The sequence below is a fragment of the Urocitellus parryii genome, chromosome 9 (genome assembly GCF_045843805.1).
Source record: "Urocitellus parryii isolate mUroPar1 chromosome 9, mUroPar1.hap1, whole genome shotgun sequence".
In the NCBI taxonomy this organism is placed as follows: Eukaryota; Metazoa; Chordata; class Mammalia; order Rodentia; family Sciuridae; genus Urocitellus; species Urocitellus parryii.
The window spans coordinates 16,682,311-16,703,212 of record NC_135539.1 but is presented as its reverse complement, the minus strand read 5'-3'; the positions used below and the strand labels follow the sequence as shown (position 1 = coordinate 16,703,212).

General features: G+C 50.6%; 1 protein-coding gene across 2 annotated transcripts in view; it reads right to left on the bottom strand.

Moving 5' to 3' along the window:
• The window catches only part of Prkcb (protein kinase C beta), a 294,255-nt gene that overhangs the window by 57,733 nt on the left and 215,620 nt on the right, over nt 1-20,902 (bottom strand). For both annotated transcript variants that reach the window (XM_026392125.2, XM_026392124.2), the window contains exon 10: nt 6,020-6,193. In XM_026392125.2, coding sequence (XP_026247910.1) covers nt 6,020-6,193 — 174 coding nt within the window. The remainder of the gene's footprint in view (nt 1-6,019; nt 6,194-20,902) is intronic.

Here is a 20,902-nt window from a genome sequence, read left to right as displayed (position 1 = left end):
ACCCGGATTCGGACTGAACCTTCCTTTCGCTGTATTTTATAGCCATAGAAGCATTGGTAGAATCACACAATCCATGCTCGCCTTTCCACATGGAGACCAAAGTTCTCAAGGGCTAGGATGACCTCTCTTCTTCCTTGAACTTCTTGCAAACCTTTGATTATTAAATAAATATGCAAAGCAGAGGGAACCAAGGTGTATCTATTCCTACCTGCCCCCGCCATCTAGGCCCGGGTTGCATCCCTGGTTTCTTTCCTTTGCTTAAGATCCTTGAGTGGCTCTAGCTGACTAAAGCCCCCAAGATCTGCCAAGTTCTTCCCAGTTTCCCCTCCTTAAAGGCACTGAAATGCCACATTTGTACCCCTAGGCTCTGTCCAACTTCAACCCTGTTCGTCCCCTTGGATTCAAGAGGGTTAGCCAGGCACGGGGGTGTGCATATCTGTAATCCCAGTGACTCAGTGGGCTGAGACGGGAGATCACAAGTTCAAGACCAGTCTCAGCAACTTAGTGAGGCCCTAAGCAACTCAGCAAGACCCTGTCTCAAAATTTAAAAAAAAAAATAAGATAAAATAAAATTAAAAGGGCTGGGGATGTGGCTCAGTGGTCAAGCACCCCTGGATTCAATCCCTAGTATATTAAAAAAAGAGGTGGTACCCCCTGCTGACATGAGCACCAAGTATTCCTTTTACAAGGTTCCTACTGAGATAGCTGGAGCCAGCCAATCAGCAGCAGATTGGGCAAGAAAAAACACCTGACCCAGGGTGAACCAATCCGATGCTCCTCCTATGAGTGTGAGCTGAAACTCAGGGGGTTTGGCAGATCAGCAAGGGGCTAGGGGAGTCCTGTTAAGCAGTGAACAGCAAAGAAGAAAGAAAGCAAGAAGAAAGAACCGTAAATCTGTTCTAGACAGCCTTAGAGTTACAAGTTCTAATTCTCCTGGGGCTCAGGCACACTTTGGCCTTTGAGTTGCTTTTTCTCTTTTTATTTTATTTATTTGGCATGAGCTAGTTTGGTGGGGGAGGTGCTCTTGGGGTTCAAGGGACACGCCAGCAGGGGCCCGTTCTACCCGGGGACCTCCTCCTCCTCCCTTTCCCTGTCCTCTCCCGCATTCTGGGTGGATGCTTCTCCCAGCATGCCTTGCAGCTGAGTTATGGCTGGGCCCGTGGCAGCAGCAAAATATGGGGAGGAAGTAACTTCTGTCCTTCAATGACTCATAAAATCTAATTCTATTTAAAAAAAAAAAGAGGTGCATATGTTCAATTGAAAAGAAAACAGTTAAAATAGATGTTTTGCTGAAGAAACTTAACTGCCTGTGCCTACTGGCAGTTGGGAAATTGCATGAATGTGCCTGGTTGACATTGTCCCTGAGAAAAAACTGCAGAAAAATTGCAGGGAACAACATTTTTTTTTTTTTGTGCCTGTACAGCAGAGTGCCCCCAGCCCAACTCTAATAATGGAAGCAACCTCCATTTAATGGTTATTATATGTTATCCACGGTGTCTTTGTGTCCTCACTTATTATGCTCACTTTAAAGATGATGAAACCAATATTTGCAACTGTTTAGTGGCTTTTTAAAGGTCTTGCAGCCGGTAATCACAGACCAGCTTCATCTAACTAAGAGCACTTATTTACCCTGTGTGCTTCCAAGGCCACTTGCCTAAGCCTGTTTGGCTAAAAATCAGGTAATCAACAATTCTCTAAAAAATCCAACTCCCTTCTGAAGTCTCTTGCACATACTTAGGTATTAACTTTGCCAGCTTCTGGCACATTAAAAAAATTTTTTCTTAAGTGCTTTATTATAGAGTCAGGTGCGGTGGCACACACCTGTAATCCCAGCAGCTCGGGAGGCTGAGGCAGGAGGATCTCGAGTTCAAAGCCAGCCTCAGCAATGGTGAGGTGCTAAGCAACTCAGTGAGACCCTGTCTCTAAATAAAATACAAAATAGGGCTGGGGATGGGGCTCAGTGGTGGAGTGCCCCTGAGTTCAATCCCCAGTACCAAAAAAGAAAAAGAAAAAAAAATGTGCTTTATTACAGAAACTTTTGAAATAATTTAAATTCACAGAGAAAACAATCACCCACAAACCCCTCTCTAAATCAGATCAATATTTTGGTTTACACAGGCTCCCTTCTGGTCCTTTCCCGTGTGCATATCCAATCTGAACACATTTGGAATAATATATTAAATCGAGTGCAATCGACTCCATTTTTTCTATTAATACTCTCCCATGTCCGTTCCGGCAAGACCTTTCTCAATCCCACATAAGGACATTTCTGACGTAACACTGTTCTTCTAAGCAACTTTTTAAATCACTCAATTCACATCATTTTAAGAATGGCAAAAAAAAAAAAAAAAAAAAAAATCCGCTTCGTGCATTGCTGGATGTCTCGCTTTTATCTATTTTAATCTTCAGAATTCTAAGTCTCCGGCGAAAATTAAAAAAAAAAAAAAACATATCAAACTTGCAGCATGTCTACTAGATTTGTCATTCTCTTAGAGGTAGCTGATTCATATAGGAATTCTGGGTCACAGAATACAAAATGACAATCGCTCTGGCTACACCGGCCTTGGCTCATGCTCTTCAAACGCACAGAGCCTGCTCCTGCCTTGGGCCTTCACACTCACGCCTCCTGCTGCTGGGACTGTTCTGCCCCCAGAGAGCCTCCCCGTGCCTGGCTGTGGTCTCGGCTCAAATGCCATCTCTAACAGCGAGGCCTTCCTTGATGATCCTATCAAAACTAGCACCTGGCCAGCCCAGCCCAGCCACCTCTGTCCCCTTGACTTCGTGTTGCTGCGGTGGTTTCTCTGTCTCCCCCACTAGAAGGTAAATTCCAAGGGAACAGGGACTTTATCTCTGTTGTCCCCCGTCGTGCCCCTGATGGTGATACAGCTGGGGCCTGACATATTTAGTTCAACAAATAAACATGCATTGAAATAATAAATCAGCATCAGCTCTGCAGCAGGTGGGCCACAGGGCCACATTCGTGGGCCTTCCTGCTTCCTGGGAGCCACAGGAACAATGTGTATGCAGCCACCCCACCCGCCCCCCCCAGCTCAAAATCACTCCCAGGGAGAAAACTCTCACCCGATTCTTGCAATATCCCAGTAGGATGTGGGAGCAGGGAGTGACAGCTTCCTAAGGACCATTAGGAAGGTGGCTCAAGTTCTGGGCTCCCACTTATCAACACTAAAAGCTGAGCCACTTTGGTTGGTTTTCCTTTGGACAGAAATGTGGTCGGTCACTCAGAACGTCCTTGCAAAGATCAGATGTGATCGTGAAAGTGGAAAGATTTTGTGAGACCGCAGAGGGCAGATACCTCACAGGAAGGACAGCAGAGGCTTCCGGGATTGGATCCTGGAGTCTTGCTGCACCACTGACTGACTGTTGGACAGTGCCTAAGTGACTTAATTTCTCTGACTGTCAGCATTCCTATCTGTGAGTCGGGGTTAGTAAGGGGACCTCTCCAACAGAGACGCTGGGAGAGAGAAATGTGATCCTACACAGAGGTTCAGCATGGCGTGCCACACACACTGGAGAGCTCACATCGCTGTTGGCTGCTGCTTTGGGTCTGGTTTGTAGCACTGTCACTATTAAGCATTGTCACCTGGCGGTGATGCAACCTGCTATGCTCACCGAAGCAAAGCATGGGTGCTGCGTACAATGGGCTGGTGAGCCAGGGCTGGGCACCCCTGAGCCTTTTAAATGCAAAACTGGATCCTGGTTAATCCCTTCCACTTCAAGATTCCCGGGTGGCTGGAAGGAAGCATTTTTTTTTTTTTTTTAAGATCTACACATGATAGATGCTCAACACGGAAAGTCAGTTCTACTCTGGAGATGGAAAAACCAAGGTGCAGAGGCACAGTTCGACTTCACTGAGCAGGGGAGAGGCAAGCAAGTCTCGGTTAGAGCTCAGGGTGGGGCCCGGAGGCAAGCAGTCTGTAGGGGAAGCCACCCCAGGTGTGTCAGGTACAGTAGGAGCCGGGTGACCTACACTTACACGACTTCATCGTGTGACAGTTTAGAGCAAGGCCCCTTAGGCCAGACTGCCTGGGTTCAAATCGCACCCCTGCCCCCCGACATGAACTACTTACTACCTGCGTGACCTCAGGACCTTGTTCTACGAAATGCAGAGGATAACAGAATCCATCTGAGAGCTGACGTGTGGCTCAGCCCTGTGCCTCACATATAGAGCAGGCACTATGATAAGTCCTTGAAAATGAAAGTAATGTATGCAGAATTAAAATACACATGCTCAGCCAAAAAAAAAAAAAGAAGTGAGAAAAAATAATTTAATTTGGGGTGTTTCACTCCGTCAGCATATGTGCAGAATTCAGGTGAGGTGGACGTGGAGAGGGTACCCGTCCTTCCCTCAGCCAGGCTCCCGAAGCTCCTGGGGCTACTTGCTACTGGCCATTGGTGACATTCCTTGAGAAGGAGTCCGGGCCCACACAATTCCCATGAAAACCCAGGCCTACCTCGTCAACACCAAAAAGCAACACCAGGCTCAAAGAAAGACCTTCGGGACACTCTCTGTGACCGTTTTCCAATAGTCAGTTACAAAGGAAGAGGCTATGTTCGAGGGGACATTAGTCCCCAATGACTGATTCCTTCCCCTCTTGGCCCAGCCAAGGGAAATCCAAAGCCGCATCTCCAAGTACTCTTGGCCTCTCCTCTGAGAAGGTCTCCTTCTTACCCCATTTACCGGGTCGGGACTGTCCGTCATCTGCTGATTGATGTCCAAGTCAATTTGGGGACCACCCACGGAAAAGAGACGGAGCAGGGAGAGAGTCCCGAGGTTTGCATCCTAGGGGCTCTAGTCCTGCTGATTACCACCTGGACATCTACAGGCCTTCTTTCTCCAAGGTAAAGCTGGGGATGTGGACTAGAGCCAGGTGACCTTTCTCCCTTGGTATTTGACAAGACATTCACTGAAGGTTTTTGCTTACAGGGACTCCCCCCGCTTCTTTTACTCAAAAAATTGATTTTAGAAGCAAACTTTTGTTCCCCCTTGGAGCACAATAGTGAACCAGTTGAAAACTGTTCAACAAAGGGAAAGGATGAAGCACGAACCCTTTCTGTGTGAACAGGGCCTCCCGGGAATCAGTGAGGGGGAACCCCTCTTTATAAAAAACATTCCAATTAGTCAATAAAAGAAAGGGTAGAATCAGGGGATCCCCACCTTGCAGACCTGATGAGTGAATGGACCTGGGTACTGAGGGCCAACGGCTGGCCGGCCGAGTCACTAGCCCCAGCTGCCTCTCTGCAGGAAACTCAAAGCACAGACCAAGCACGCAAAGGTGTTTCAAGAGGAAAACCCAGATGGTGAAATGCTACCTCTGAAACAGCAGGACCTTCCGCAGATCAAAGAATAGAAGGGTTTGGGGGGAATCACTAGGTGAGAGGTTTAAATTAGAGGCACGACGCATCCCGTCTCACAGGGCGCGAGGGCTCTGAAATCAGCAGAGGTGGAGAACGGGAGAGAGTCAGAATTCATCTTGAAGGACCCTTAGAGCATCTTTGGGTCACAGGCCACTGGCCTTGAGAAGCCGTGGCTGTAAGGATGAACTTCCCATTCCTTCGCACCGGGGCTCTGGGCGCTTCTTTCTTGGCCGAGAGACCACAGTCGAATGGGAACCGAGACCCGGCGAGGATCTGGGGTGGGGTTGGAATGGCAGGGCCTGGCGGGGACTGTGGGGACGTCTCCGTGACTCGGCAGCCATGGCTGTGATCTCATGGCCTGTGCCTGGGACACTGTGTCCAGTCCCTCCATTGTCCTCTCTGCTTTGTGGTCTCAGGCAAGCCCCCCACCATGCAAAGGTCCCAGGCAACCCTCTGAGATGCTCTTGTGCATGTATCCAGAAAGGTCTGGAGGGCCCAAGGCCACATCTAGAGGTGTGTGTGGACCTTGTCCCCTGTCCTCGAGTCACCCCTTGCTGTTAGGAAAAGGCCCTGCTCTGTCGATTATAAAACCAATTGCCTGCGTGCCTTCATCTGACCTGGACAGGGCCCCAGGACAAGTTACCATGGTCTGGAAGCAGGAGTGGAGCTGGGTCAGGAAGGGCGGCTTCCCGGGCAGGGCCAGCACCCGCTTCTCCACCATGGTGCACTCCACGTCGTCGTCTTGGATCACCACGTCCTTCTTGAGGATCTTCACTGCATACAGCTCGTCTGTGCCCTTCCGCTCCGAAAGCATGACCTGCGGGGAGAGCCAGCACATCAGGGAGGTGAGAAGGGACCCCGCGACACCTGGGGGCGGCTGGCGTCCATCCACATCCCCTCCCAGCTTTCCCCGGGGGCTCTCTGTGGACGAGAGTCGGTGGGTGACCCTTCCCACCCACCTCAATGGCTGGACCAAACCCATAAGGATGGTTCCAGGAGCCACGAGATCTGAATCAGGGACCAGCCAACACCAACAGAGGAAGAGCCCAAGAGCCCACGACGGTACCTGGCACATAGTAGCTGTTCAATAAATACTTATTGAATGAGAGAATGAGTGGATGCCCGATAAAACTGAATTCGGGACACTTGTCCCCTTATTGATCCAATGGCACCACATTCTTTAGGAGCCTGCTAAGCGCTGGGGAGGTAGCAAGAAACAAGCTGCCATGTTCCCTGATCCTGAGCCCCAGATAGGAAGGAACTCTTTGAACCACGAATCACAGGGATGGTCAAGGTGATATCTCCCAGCCTTTCCTGTTGTCTTGGGGCTGCCTTCTACGCACCGTGGTCACCATGAGGGCTGTGGCTCATAGACACGGATAGTTTTCATTGGCTGTGTCCATGCCCATGGGGACAATGAGCAGCAGGTGGTGTTCTCGAGAGGCTACTTTGGAAGCTCAGGGCAGGACCCTGTTTCGGAGGGAACTGATCTGGTCTGGGAGCTTCTGGGAAGGCTTCCTGGAGGAAGGAACAATCCAGTCGAAGTATTTCCAACATGCCCCGCGACAGATATTCAGCGTGCGATATTCATCCCCGCCGCGACTTTGGGCTTTATCAATACCCGAGACAACGACTGGGTTTCATTTGTCATGTGTCATCTGCTCTGCCTAAGGCTCTAGGAAGTCGGAGCCGTTAGGAATGAGTCTCATTTTACAGGACTCTGAGGCATCGTCGAGCAGGTCACCTGCCGCACCACGATTCAGTGAGGCACAGGGCCAGGATCTGAACCCAGGACTGTCCGACTGTGTTTCCTGAGATGCAAAAACAGCCCCCGGGAGCTCGGGAGGTTAAGGAAAGACAGAGCTCATGCCTGAGCTGGAGGACCCCAGGAGGCGACAGGGACCTGGGGCCAGAGAGAGAGAGATTCGCAGAAGGAGACGAGAGGAAAGGGCAGCCGCTCTGCCCAGCCCGGCCACCGCACTCTGCTGCCGTCCCGAAGGTGAACTCAGAGCTCGTGTGCCCAGAGCCTCGGTCTCAGCCTCGGTCTCAGCCTCTGTCTCCCCAGCAGCACGAGAAAATGTAAACTCTGCCCGGCTGATGGGCATCGGCTGCCGGGCCTCCACTCCATCCTCAGGACAGACCCAGGGGCTCCGGGGACCAGGCAGGGAGCACAGTGTCGGATTGTGATTCCCGTCTCCTCCCTTCTCTCCCTGGTACCCAAGGGCCGTTGTCACCAAAGCAGGAACAACAGGAGGAAGCCACCGGCCTGAGATGTAAAGAATCCGATGCGGATGGAGGATTTTCTGCTGCCTGATAGCAAAGAAGACAGGGGCTGTCCCACGGGCAGGGAGGAGGCAGGGGGTGACTTGGCCAGAATGTGAATGAGCCCAGGGAGAGACACTGGAGATGGGGGTGAAGACCCTTTTGTTGAGGGGGACCCTGGAGGACCCTGGTCGGGGGCTCGGGGCTCGGTGCTGAGCTGACTCAGTGCAGATATCCCCCGTGACCCACCACCACCCTGAACCCCCTGCTCCTCCACCAGGCTCAGAGGAGAGGGTCCTGGGGACCGTGCAGTCACGACAGACCATCGTCACCTCCTGCATGGAAGGGAGATGGGACAGAACGGCTGAGAATGTCCCCCTGCCCCCGGGGACCAGGGGAGACTTTCTACTTGTGTTTCCAACATGCCCATTCTGCAGGCAAACAGACGGGGTCTCCGGGAGATCTGAGCCACTTCAGCCCACATCAGAACCCAGACTGGGCCGTGCTCAGCGTTCTCCGGGCTCCCCCAGGCCAAACCACGCCTGGACCACGGCCTGTTCTTGGCTTTTCTTTGGACATTCATTTCCCACGGCCTGCCACACCTCCTCTATGCTCTTCCTCTTGACTGGAAAAATCCGAGATTCATCTTCCTCCTTCCATAACCTTGATGATCCGCGGAGACCCAATCAGCCACTCCCACCCCAGGCCTCGGGATGGCTTCCTGTCTGTGTGGCTGATCTTAGCACAGACTTTTTCCCAGCATCAATCATTCCTGAGCTTTTTTGTTTTTTTTTAACATTTTCTGCATCCCCTAAACGATTGCTTAGCCTTAAAAAAATATCCACCTGCATGCGTGGCCCATGCTGGACACTTCATTCACGTTGACACAGGAGGGGAACAATGCCGATGACCACATCTTCAAATGTTCCTCGGAGTGGAAATCGTCTTTTATTAATCGTCTCCCACGGTCTTTCGAGAGCTCCCAGAAACTGGAATACCAACCCCGAGGGCGTGGGCTGGCTGCTCAGCTGTCCCACCATCTCCAGGGCCAGGGTTCCAAACAGACTGGGAGGATGTGTTGAAGCCGATGTTCTTATCAAACTCCCAGCCACATCTGTTCCCCAAGAGCCTTCGGGAGAGAGACGTGATAAATACCAGAACTCGAGCCGCAGCAGATAAAACAGAGGAGAAGTAGCCCAGGGGGTCCTGGCTGGAAAGAAGTTGGTCGTGATGAACTTGGCCGGGCGAATCCCCCCACCGTGGCGAAGTGCGTGCCTGGAATTCTTTGTCCCTGTCTGTGGTCGGAGGGGGGAGTGCCCCACAGTGGTTAGGGCATGGACTTGGGTGGGTGTTCGAGGTGGGTCCCGCGTTCTCCCACAGCCTCAGCGGTTGAACCTGGGGCGGTCCCCCTAACTCTTGTGAGCCTCCGTTTCCTCATCTGTAAAAATGGGGGATGGCAACCAGACGTCGCTCTGGGTGGTGCCCAGGGAGCTCTGGGGGATAATGTGTGCAGACCACGGCCCTGCACTCAGCCCGGCAGGATGGACCCCTCAGGGCCCACTCTGATCCAGTCTGACCTCATCCTAATTCCATCTGCAAACACCTTTTGTCCAAGGAAGGTCACATTCATGGAGATCAATGGTCAGGACTTGAACATGCATCTTATTTTTGGAGTGGGGGGGGGACACAATTCTACTCCACCCACAGTGATCAACCTCAGTATCATCTTTCCAGAGAAGGAGCAAGAGGTGACCCTCGAACAAAGCACAAATGTCCAGTTTTCAACTGGCCGAGGACTTTTGTCCTAAAGGAGCTGGGGGGTCCCTATTTGCTCACTAAAGTAACCAGGCAGAGACCGTGAAGGGCAAATGCTCTGCTCCCCACATCACCCCAACATTCACAGACACTCCATCAAAAAGTCCCAGGTCCTGCTGAGTTACTCTCAATGCCTCTCTTACACTTCTCTGCTAACGCATTAGGTGTTACTAGCTCTATATTCGAAATATATATATATGCCCAATCCAAACTCCCAGCTAATCAGAGCCACAAGGATCCTCAGCCTGGTTCCCTGCAACTGCCTCTAATTGCTTCTCGGCAGCCACTGTTTCTGCTCCCAGCCTGCGTGATCCTTCTACCCTGCACACAGAGTAGAAGGATGCTGCTTTCAAAACTCCAATGATTTTACTTCCTGCAGCTTTAGGAGTCTTGTCGAGGAAGTCTGTTTCTAAGCTGACATGATGGAGACTTGGGCTTACATTTTCTTCTAGTAGGCGCAGGGTCTCTGATCTAATGCCTAGGTCCTTGATCCACTTCGAGTTGAGTTTTGTGCAGGGTGAGGGGGAGGGGGTGTTCAATTTCATTCTGCTCCATATGCATTTCTAGTTCTCCCAGCACCATCTGTTGAAGAGGCTATCTTTCCTCCGATGTAATCAAGAATCAATAAATGGGATGATATCAAACTAAAAAAGCTTCTTCCCCGCAAAGGAAACAATCAAGAGTGTGAAGAGAGAGCCTTCAGAATGGGAGAAAATCGTTGCCACCTGCATCTCAGATAAGGCATGAATCTCCAGGATATAAAAAGAACTCAAGAAACTTACCACCACAAAAAAACCAAATAACCCAATCAATGTGTGGGCAAAGGAACTGAACAGACACTTCACGGAAGAAGAAATATGAACGGTCAACAAATATATGAGAAAATGTTCAACATCTCTAGCAACTTGAGAAATGCAAACTAAAACTACTCTAAGATTTCATCTCACTTCAATCAAGAAGGGCAATGATCAAGGACACAAGTAACAATAAATGTTGGCGAGGATATAGGGGGAAAGGTTCACTCATATGTTGCTGGTGGGAACTGCAAATTGGCACAACCACTATGGAAAGCAGTATGGAGATTCCCCAGTAAACTTGGAATGGAACCACCATTTGACCCAGCTATCCCACTCCTTGGCATATACCCAGAGGATTTAAAAATCAGCATACCACACTGATACAGCCACATCAATGTTTATAGCAGCTCAATTCACAATAGCTAAACTATGGAACCAAACTAGGTGCCCTTCTGCAGATAAACGGAGAGAGAAAATGGAATGGAATATTACTCAGCCATAAAAAATGACTTTATGACCTTTGCCAGTAAATGGATGGAACTGGAGACTACCATGTGAAATCAGCCAATCCCCAAAAAATCAAAGTTCCAGTGTTCCCCTTGATGTGGGGATGCTAACTCACAACAAGGCGGAAGGGAAGAATAGAAGGTCAGTGGATTAGACAAAGGGGAACGAAGGGAATGGGGGTGGGGGGGTGATGGGACTAGGAAAGACAGTGGAATGAATCTGCCTTAACTTTTCTATGTTCATATATAAATACACCCCCAGTGTCACTCCACATGAGGTACAATCACAAGACTGGGGTCCTGATTAGAATAAGAGGTACCCCATGTTAGCAGAAATATGTCAAAATATACTCTACTGTCGTGTATAACTAAAAAGAACATTTTTTCTAAAAACTCCAATGAGTTCATGTCACCCCACCTTCCGAGGACCTTCACCTGTCTTCCTACCGCCCTTAGGACAGAATTCCGTCACTCAGCGTCCTTGCCCCCAGTCCTGACTGAAGGACTCTTTGTCCACATCATTGGGAAGAGGCTCCGCCCACAGGGGATAGGCAGGCTCAGTAGCAGGCAGGACTCTCCTGGGGAGTCGACAGAAAACCTACCAACTTCTAAAAACGGCACGGGGGAGAAAAGGAAGGTGAGCTTTGGTTTTCAGACACTCCCCGACTCATCGTGGCCGACCTGCAGATGGGCCAGAGCCCTCCTGCAGACTGGGTCAAGGATGAGGAGCTTCTGGGCTGCAGTAACCTGCCCTCGATGACCAGAGACCTGGGGCAAGAGGGAAAGCTCTTCCAACGAGAGCTCTTACCGCCTGTTGGATGTGGGGATGGAACACGGACAGGAGCCCATCAATTCTAGGACCAGGATGAGGATTCCCCGGTCCAACTCGTGTTAAGAGCACAAGGTACCAGTAAGAACTCAGCCGACGGTGTCCACCATGTTGGGTGTGGCTTCACCTTGACTTTGGAGGCGATATCCCACCATGTTCCAGGTCATCCTGAAGGCCCTGATTCCACCAAGCCTATTTCTATGGCTCAAACTTTGAATCAAGTTTTCTAAGCCTATAAGTCCACCCACACATATATTCAAATGTGATGGCCACCTGTGGATGGCCGCACCGGTGGTTTAAGTCACGCGACTGGTCCATCCCTTTGCCTCCTGCTGCAAGGAGAAGTTCCCAGTCTAGAAATGATTTGGGGCTTCTAATAGCTTGTTTTGCAGAAAGCAAACCGAACAGACTTTTGCTTATTGAAGACATACTTCAGGAAAAATTGAAAAGTGATATACTGGGGAGAACAATGCTCCCTGGGAGTTGATAGCGTAGATCCGCAGGGGACCGAATCGCATCTTGGAAAGAATGTTCCCTTTCACTAGATGAAAAGAAGAACAGCGATCTGTCTCCGCCATGCAGAATCCACTCAGACGCTGGCTGTCACTGGGTCCTTCCACGGTTTAGTATTACGAAAGGCCTTCCAGATTGAACAGGGGCTCGCTGTGTGACGGACACCCCAGTCTCCGTTTCAGAGGTGGGTCAGGGTGCATTGGGAAATGAAGCCGCGTCACACCTGAGGTTTAATCAGGTTGAGTTCTTGGCCCGGGAGCAGTCAAAGTCAGGGAAGTGTAAAAGGAGGTTTAGAAGGGAGGTGTGTGAGGAGAAACTGAGGTGACTCCATTTTTAAAAATTAATAAATAACCACAGCTTCTACCTCAAGGCCTGCCCTAAGGAAGGGGGTGTGACCCTTGTCCTGGGAAAAAGGGGGTGTGACAGAGCACTCCTAGGCTCTGTCAAACATACCCACCCTGCTGAGTTGTTTGTCTGTAAATAACAGGAGAGATCTGCGGTGCCAGGTGTCCCTGACTCAGTTAGGCTAGGTGAAGACCCATAGCAACCCCCTAGCAACCTCCAATCAGCATGAGACAGGGAAATACCTGGGATGCCAGATGACCCCCCAGTAGTTTATGTGGTTGGTAACATGATGGGAAACCATGTAGTTCAGCACGGACACCCCTCGTGGCCTAAACCAATCAGTTCAAAGGAATCCCCCCCCCCCAGTACTAACCCATCACCCCTACCCAACTTGTTCCCGCCAGTGACTGTGCTCATCAACGTTAAGAGCTGTTGTGTGACTTTCCTGAGGTATGGAATGATTTGCTGTGTGATGTTGGGACGCATAGAGTATCCCCCAAAACCTATAAAATCTCACCGAACAAAGGACCGACCGGGACTCACTCCCTGGGACCACTGTGTCGGGAACGGTTGTGAGTCCAGGCTCGAACTTGCAATAAAGACTCTTGTGTGATTGCATCGGATTCGGCTCCTGGAGGTCTCCTGGGGTCCCAGGAATCTGGCGTAAGAGTGACCCACCCCAGTACCGGGAAGGGAGGAGGGGGAGTGGGGATTTAGTCCTGAGCAGCCCGCCAAGGAAGATGGGGTCAGGGCTAATAAGAAAGGCTTATTCTCCTGGGGTTCCTCCAACTCCCCTGATTATTATTATTATCTTTTTCTTTATCTTATTCTAACTTCTAGTGGAGTAGAGGAGGAGGACAGAGGGGAGGAGGGATGGGAGAAGAGAGGAGCTACAGAATGAATGAACCCAAGCATGCCCTGGACAGTTCGAATACGGCACAGCAAGTTCCACCTTGATGTCTGCCTCTAGTGCACCGATTCAGAAAAAATCAATCAACAAACAGAAGGAAGAGTGACTGTGGGGGGGGGGGGAGGGAAAGAGGGAGTTGCCGGACTACAATGGGCCCAAGACATTCCCTGCCTGGATGATCATGATTGATGGCGTCAGAACCACAGGTTAAGAAGAGCACAGATCCACGGGCTCATAAAAATATGTTTTAAAGGAGAAACGTTTCACTGGCTTGTAATAAGAAAATGCCCCAAGAATGATGATTTCAACACTCTGGGATGTGATCGGTCAGCTCTGATTGGTGACCTGGAGACAGTTGATATTTATCCATTCTTAGGTATCGAAGGGTTCTTCTGGGCGGAAATTAAACCCCGGTGAACTTGGAGGACCTGCTGCTAAGTGGGAGAGAATCGAGGCGCAGAAACACAAGGGCCAGGGGATCTTCCCTGCAGAAGTCTAAAATAGTCAGAAAAAAACAAAGTAGAAAGGTCGCGGACAGCAACTGGGGTGGGGTGGGGTGGGGTGGGGCAGAGGTCGGATACCGAGTTTCCACTGTAAGATTAATTAGAACTGGAGAGTCCCTGTGTGTCAGGGGAAGTAGCCTTCATAATGTTGTACTGTGTCGCTGAACTAGGCTGAGGCAGATCCTTAGTGTTCTCACTACAAAAGAAAAATAAAATCAAGGGGTAAAAACAAAAAAAAAAAAGTAGGGAGGGGGGAATGCCTAAAAATAAATAAATAAAACAGAATAAACCTTGGTGACAGGCACGGCTCAGTGCGATTTCTTTGAGTCGTGTTTGACAAAGCCAGATGGTTAAAATAAAAGCCGATTTAATTTGACTGTTTTCTAGACGGTTCCTGGGAAAACAAGCCAGCAATGGAGGCCTTTTACCCCCAGACAATGCAAGGAAACCCTTCCGGGTCTGTCATTCAGGGGGACAATTAGGCTGCACAAAGGAAGCCCCTCTCCCCACGTCTGATCAGCCCTGGGAGCAGCAGCCTCTCTCTGCAGTTGAAGTTGCAGACGCTGCTAATGGAGAACGGGTTTCTCCGGGCAGAAATGGATGGTGTTGGGTACGGGGCGGGCTGTGCACCTCCCGGGGTGTGAATCGGGTGCTCCCTCTGTACAGCTGCCTCTGTCTTCTCCTCTGTTCAGTGGAGAGGGTCGCCTACCTCATAAGACCTCCGTCGAGGTTAAACGAGCAGCACTATAGACACTCAGATGAGCTCCCAGTGCACAGGAGCGTCACCCCCTTCACCCACTCCTGCCCCACGATCTATCTGGAGCAGACAGAGGGGTGCAAGACGGAGGTCCCCAATGTTTCCTTTGCCCTGATCCAATCCATCGTGTTGAGGACCAGGGACCTCATCTCACTCTGTGATTCACCATCTTCTGAGGAGCGGGGTCAGAAGGAGCAGCCAGCCACTCCCCGGAGGAGAGACCTGGGAACCGGGGAGAGAGGGATCGGGAAGATGGAACCACCAGACCAGCCGTCAGGATCGCACGTGGCCCTCTGGGGGCCACGGGGAAGGCGGGAGAGAACCAAAGAGCAGGCAGGGATCCAAGACCAGACAGCAAATGTCGAGAGGTTCTCTGCAAGAGGATTAAGGGAACAGGTAGCCGCCACGACGTTGAGTTCCCTGTGAGCCACAAGATAAAGGAGTCCGCCATATGGTGCAGGAAGATAGGGAGCAAAAGGACTGTAGGTTACATAACCATGCCTAACGTGTGTGTGCATGTGTGTGTGTGTGCATGTGTGTGTGGAGACACACGGCTAATGAGATTAAAATTAGGAGAGACTCCCACAACTGGAGTTCAAAGCTTTAGAGAAGGCCTTAGTTACTGCTACCCACTAAACTGCCTTTTAATCTCCTCAGGCATTTTTTCCCCCTGTGGAAATCCAGGGCTGCACTTGGCTCTGGGAGAACACGCTGCAGTCTGGGGCTCAGAGCTCCGGATTGCTCTCCTGTGACCACAGAGCTGGCCAGAGAAGCTCCTGGATTCCGGGGACTCCAGCCTGGGGAGGAGGCTGCCCAGGAGTACGGGGTGGGGATGCTGGTGTGGAGAACAGGAGCGGAACAGGCAGGGCTGGGGTCGCTGTCTTTGCAGGAGCTCATGAAGGTGCTTTAATTTCTTTTAAAAAATCAAAGGGAGCCGGGTGGGGTGGCGCACGCCTGTATTCTCAGCGGCTCCGGAGGCTGAGAAAGGAGGATCGCGAGTTCAAAGCCAGCCTCAGCAACAGTGAGGCACTAAGCAGCTCAGTGAGACCCTGTCTCTAAATAAAATACAAAACAGGGCTGGGGATGGGGCTCCGTGGTCAAGTGCCCCTGAGTTCAATCCCTGGTACAAAAAAAAAAATGGAAAAATAAACTTTAAGGTTGAAGTGTTTTGATATATGATATTAATATATTTGTCTTTATATCATTGAAATCACAAGATAACATACTGGATTCTTATTTGTGGAGGAAAGAGGGACCTACTGATATCACAAAGATCTTGTAGCAGTTTCTAAAAAGTTGCTTCCTAGGGGGAGGGGGAGGGAGGTGAAGGATAAAAAGACTAGCATCTGGGAGACGCGTGGACCCCCGGGGGGAAGAGCGCTGCTGGAGATGGAAAGAGGCTACTGGGTTCATCACGTCCAGGTCTCGCTCCCTCACAGCTGTGTGATCTTGGAGAAGTCACTCAACCTCTCCTACCGTCTGCATTATGATGTAACAGGGTTGTGATCGAAGCTGTCTCGCAGAGTCCTGAGAATCACTATGATGTGACGCCGGTGAAGTCACAGCACGGTCCCCGCCGATCCGAATGAGTTCAGTAAATGCCCGGGCGAGAAGGAGGGTGTGTGTGGCATCAGGATGGGTGGGGGTGGGCGGTAAGGGTCAGAGTGCAGGTTGACAGTTGCAAAAGAGCCCGCTGAGGAGCAAGTGTCAATCCTAGAGTAGCCTGCAGGACTTGGAGGATCCCAGGGGGTGGACGCCCGCACGGCACCCAAGGGCAGTGCCCAAAGCCCCTCTCAGTGGCCCTCTCCAGAATCCCTGCAGATGACTCCCACTTCCAGCGGGCATTTGCCCCCGGAGGGGTACCTGGCCAGCACGGTGATGAGAGAGGATGCATGGCAGCCCTCTGTCACCCCCCTGTCACCCCCTCCGTCACCGTGGGCTTGCAATCTGTCTGAGGTAGCAGCTTACAGTGGAAACAAGGGGTGCCAACTCTGTGAGGCACTTTGGGGGGAAAGGTGAGAAAAAAGAAAGAAATATCCTAGAACATGCTGGTGACCTCCTAGGTGACCTCTGTGTTGGGTATCAAGCGATCCAGAGCCCGACTCGTCATCTCTTAAGTCAAACCCCATCCACTAAATGGCATCGATAAGCTTGTGATTGGGGTCAAGTTAACTTTGACTTTCTGCATCTCATTCTCCTCACCGATACGATGGGAATCACAGTCCCAACATTATAGAGCAATGAGGTTACAAAGTAGCAACACTGTAGAGCACTTAGAACTGAGCTGACACATAGTACCACCACCAACAGCAACAACAACAGAACGTAAGTCCAGGAGTTCAATCCCTGGTACCAAAAAAAAAAAAAAAAAAAAAATCCAAATGGAAAAATAAACTTTAAGGTTTTAAGGTACTTTTGTTTGGTACAGGGCCATTTCCTCTGTACCTAGAAGAGTACCTAAGATATAGTAGATGCTCAGTAAATACTTCTCGGGTGAATGGATCATTTTGCCCATAGTGAGCAGTTATTACAGAAGTGACACTTCTCCCCAGTATGGCCGACGGATTCCAATCTTAGTCCCAATCCCCCTCTTCCCCGCCTTCTGCTTTCATAGACAAGCCGCCCAGTTTTGTGTCCAGATGTGGATGGCGGAAAGTCAAGAGATTGCTAACAGGTGTTTCAGAAAGTTGCTGAGGCGAGAATTCATCATGCCAAAGGATGAGGGAGGAGTGGATGGGGGGGAGGCATCCGATTTCAGAAAGCAGACGGGTTCTCTGGATCTATTCAGAGTGGAGGACAGAGGAGGGAGACCAAGATCACTTTGAAGGATGCAGGAAATAGGAAGCGTGGTCCTCATCTAAAGGATATGGTGGGGGGGGGGGACCATAGACAACTTATGCCTTCCAGGTGTGCACGACAGCCACAGCAGAGACTCCACGCTCTTAGGAACACGGTGGTCATCAAGGTGCTGAATCATCCCAGGAGCCTAAGACTTCAAGACGTTTTCCCACAAAACGGGGTTCTAGTACCGTCAGCAGAACACGGGCAGAACTGCCTTTCTTTTAATAAGCTCTCCTAAAGCCCGTTAAAATCAACATTTGGTCGGTCCGTCAAACCTGTGCTCTGACTTATAGGATTGCCTAGAGTCGTGCCAAGAAGAAGAAAAGGCCAGGTGCCCACGCCTGTAATTCCATGGACTCTGGAGGCTGAGGTCGGAGGATAGCAAGTTCAAGGTCAGCCTGGGCAACTTAGCGAGGCCCCAAGCAACTTGGCGAGGCTCTGTTTCAAAATGACAAATAAAAAGGGCTGAGGATGTGGCTCAGTGGCAGAACGCCCGTGGATCCAAACCCCAGTACTGAAAAGAAGAGGAGGAGGAGGAGGAGGAGGAGGAGGAGGAGGAGGAGGAGGAGGAGAAAGCCAAATTAAAGAAAAATGTTTTCCTTAAAAGGAGGCACATGCCTGGCAAAAATTAAACAGGTGCATGAATTACCAATATTTGGGAAACGCGGCCAAGGCTCTCACCAACCTCGCTGCTGTACAATCTGAATTTTGAGCTAGAGACGCCGGGGTCAGCCTCCTAGAGATGCTAAACCAAATGCTAGACCTCTAGGAACACTTGGTTTTAGAAGCCGGTACCCAACCCTGGGTGGCTTCCTTGGGGACATGTGGGCACTGGACATCCTCAGCTCTTGGGCGTTACTGCAGCCCAGTGAAGCCCTGGAGGGTTTCTCCCCGGCGTCTCTGCAGCTCAGGTGCAGCCGCGGCACAGGGTGGGTTTTCAGAGGTCGTGGGGCACCTGAGCACCCCGTTTCCAAGGGCTCTCGACCTCATCCTTTTGCCTTCGCCAGCTGCTGAGTTCTTTCTTCTTGATTTATTCCTGGTTTGTGCAATATTTCAGGAAAAAAAGCAGCACCAGCACCTGCCATGTCCCATGATTTGCACACAAGGGAATGTCACCCAGAAGAGGCACTGGGGAGTTTTTTCATTTTGGGGAAGGGGGGGGTGATACAGTGGGGGAGTTCGAAAGGGAGAAGTCCGAAGTTCTTTTGTGTCGCTGTAAAATATTAAAAATTAAAAAAAAATCCAACCAGAGCCGAGAAGCAGGGAGTAGGGCGGAGGCCACTTGTGCTCCACCACGACGTTCTCCGTCCTCGTGCGGCGGGTGGCCATGTGACTGAGCCTCTCTAATAGTGTGTGGGCAGAAGTGAGGAGGGCCACTTCCAAAACCAAGGCTCTAAGAAGCAGCTTGCGCCTCCTCGCTACTCCCTTTCCCCCGCCACCCTCTGAATGCAGAGAAAAACAAAGCCCCCCAGATTAATGGAGCCCTAGAAGAGGGAAGGAACCTCTTCCTGGCCATATGGAGAGAGTGGGCGGGGCCAGGAACACCCGCCTCAGGCTGTCAGGAGGATGCGAACCAAACTCCCATTGCATCTGAGCCAGGGTACATTGGGGGGTCTACTTGTTACAGCAGCAGAATCCACCCTCATAGAAGCTTAGGCGCCCTGACTTCTAGGCAGATTCACCAAGAGGATGCTGCGGCGGGAAGAAGGGAACCTTGCAAGATTCTCACTTACTCCCTCTGCCTAGTTAACGCCTCCTCTTGATTCGGTCTGAGTCACTTGTGGAAGCCTTTGTGGACCTGAACCAGGGCAAAGCCTGCTCCCCCGGGCTCCCGCGGCGGGAACACAGCAGCTGCGTTTTAACATCTGCCAGTGTGATTTTTTTTTTTGATTACTGTTTATATCCTTGCTGTGTTTTAAAGTATGCATCTTCCAAAACTCACGGAATGATACGCTGAAGATGTGTGCATTTGCTCGCATGTAAATTTCACCTTAAGATAATCATCAAAAAGATCTGAGTCTCGGTTCCATGATTTGCAGGCTGAGGAGTTTGGATGCAAAGTGGACTCAGGTCTACAATTAGCTGGGAAACGCATGAAAAAGCAGGCTGAGCCCTGCCACCCGGCAGAACACCCTGTCATCCCAGCTGCTGGGGAGGCTGAGACAGGAGGACTGCAAGTTCAAACTCAGCCTCAGCCACTCATGAGGCTCCTAAGCAACTCAGGGAAACCCTGTCTCAAAATAAAAAAATAAAAAGGGCTGGGGATGTGGCTCAGTGGTTCAGCGTCCCTGGGTTCAATCCCTGGCTCCAAAAAAAGAATAAAAAAAAAAAAAAAAGTCGGTAGGTGCAAGGATAGACCGACACGTGATAAAGCAAACACAGTCAAATGTTAGGAGTAGACCCTGGGAGGTAGGTATCAGGCTCCTTGTGCGATTCTTTCATTTTTTCTGTACTTACTTATTTATTCATTTATTTATTTATTTTTGGTCAAAACAAAAGGTTGGAGGAAAAGTTCAACAAGTGTGGGGATCGTGAGCATAATGCACAAAGGCATTTAGTTTATACACAGCATGGTTTGGTTTTATGTTTACTGGTAATTATGTCTTTCCATGATGACAGACATAGGTGTGTGGGATGTGTGTGGGAGGGGACTTTACTCTTGAATGTTTTTTGTTTTTTTTTTTTTGTACCAGGGTTTGAACTCAGGGGCACTCGACCACTGAGCCCCATCCCCAGCCCTGTTTTGTGTTTTATTTAGAGACAGGGTCTCACTGAGTTGCTCAGGGCCTCGATTTGGCTGAGGCTGGCTCTGAATTCTCGATCCTCCTGCCTCAGCCTCCAGAGCCACTGGGATATATCCCAATAGGAGTGGAAGGATCAGACTACAAAACTCGACATTAAATAATAAATGAACAGTATACTTGGAGGCTCTGTCGTAAAAGTTCTAGAAAGCCTCTCTGTCCAGGTCGGCTGGACATGCCAAGGAGCCCAGGGAGACGGGCCCTGACCCACCGGACAGCTCACTCCCTACTGCCCTCCCTTTGAAAGTTTGGAAGCAGGTGGCGCATTGGGGATCCAGTGGCCTTCACACACTTCACGCTGAGTCTCTCTCGATGCATCTCCGCGGGTCTGAGATGTCCACGTCATCCCCTCCTGGCCTTCACAGGTGATGGCAGTGCTTGAGAGCAGGTTTTTCTGGGAGAGATGTGACACCAAGGGCCTGGGGGAGGGGAGGTGGGAACCCCAAGCTCCTCCATCCAGAGGGGCACAGGACCTACCACAGGACCTTAGCACTTGCTGTTCTCTCTGCTGGACACATTCCTTCCCAGGCCGGGGGGGTCACCGCACTCCTACCTGCCTGGCCCATGTGACATGTTCAGGGCCGGCATTCAGCTCTAAAACCGCCTTCACTTACACCCGAAGGTGGCAAGGCCAGAGTCGCCCAGCT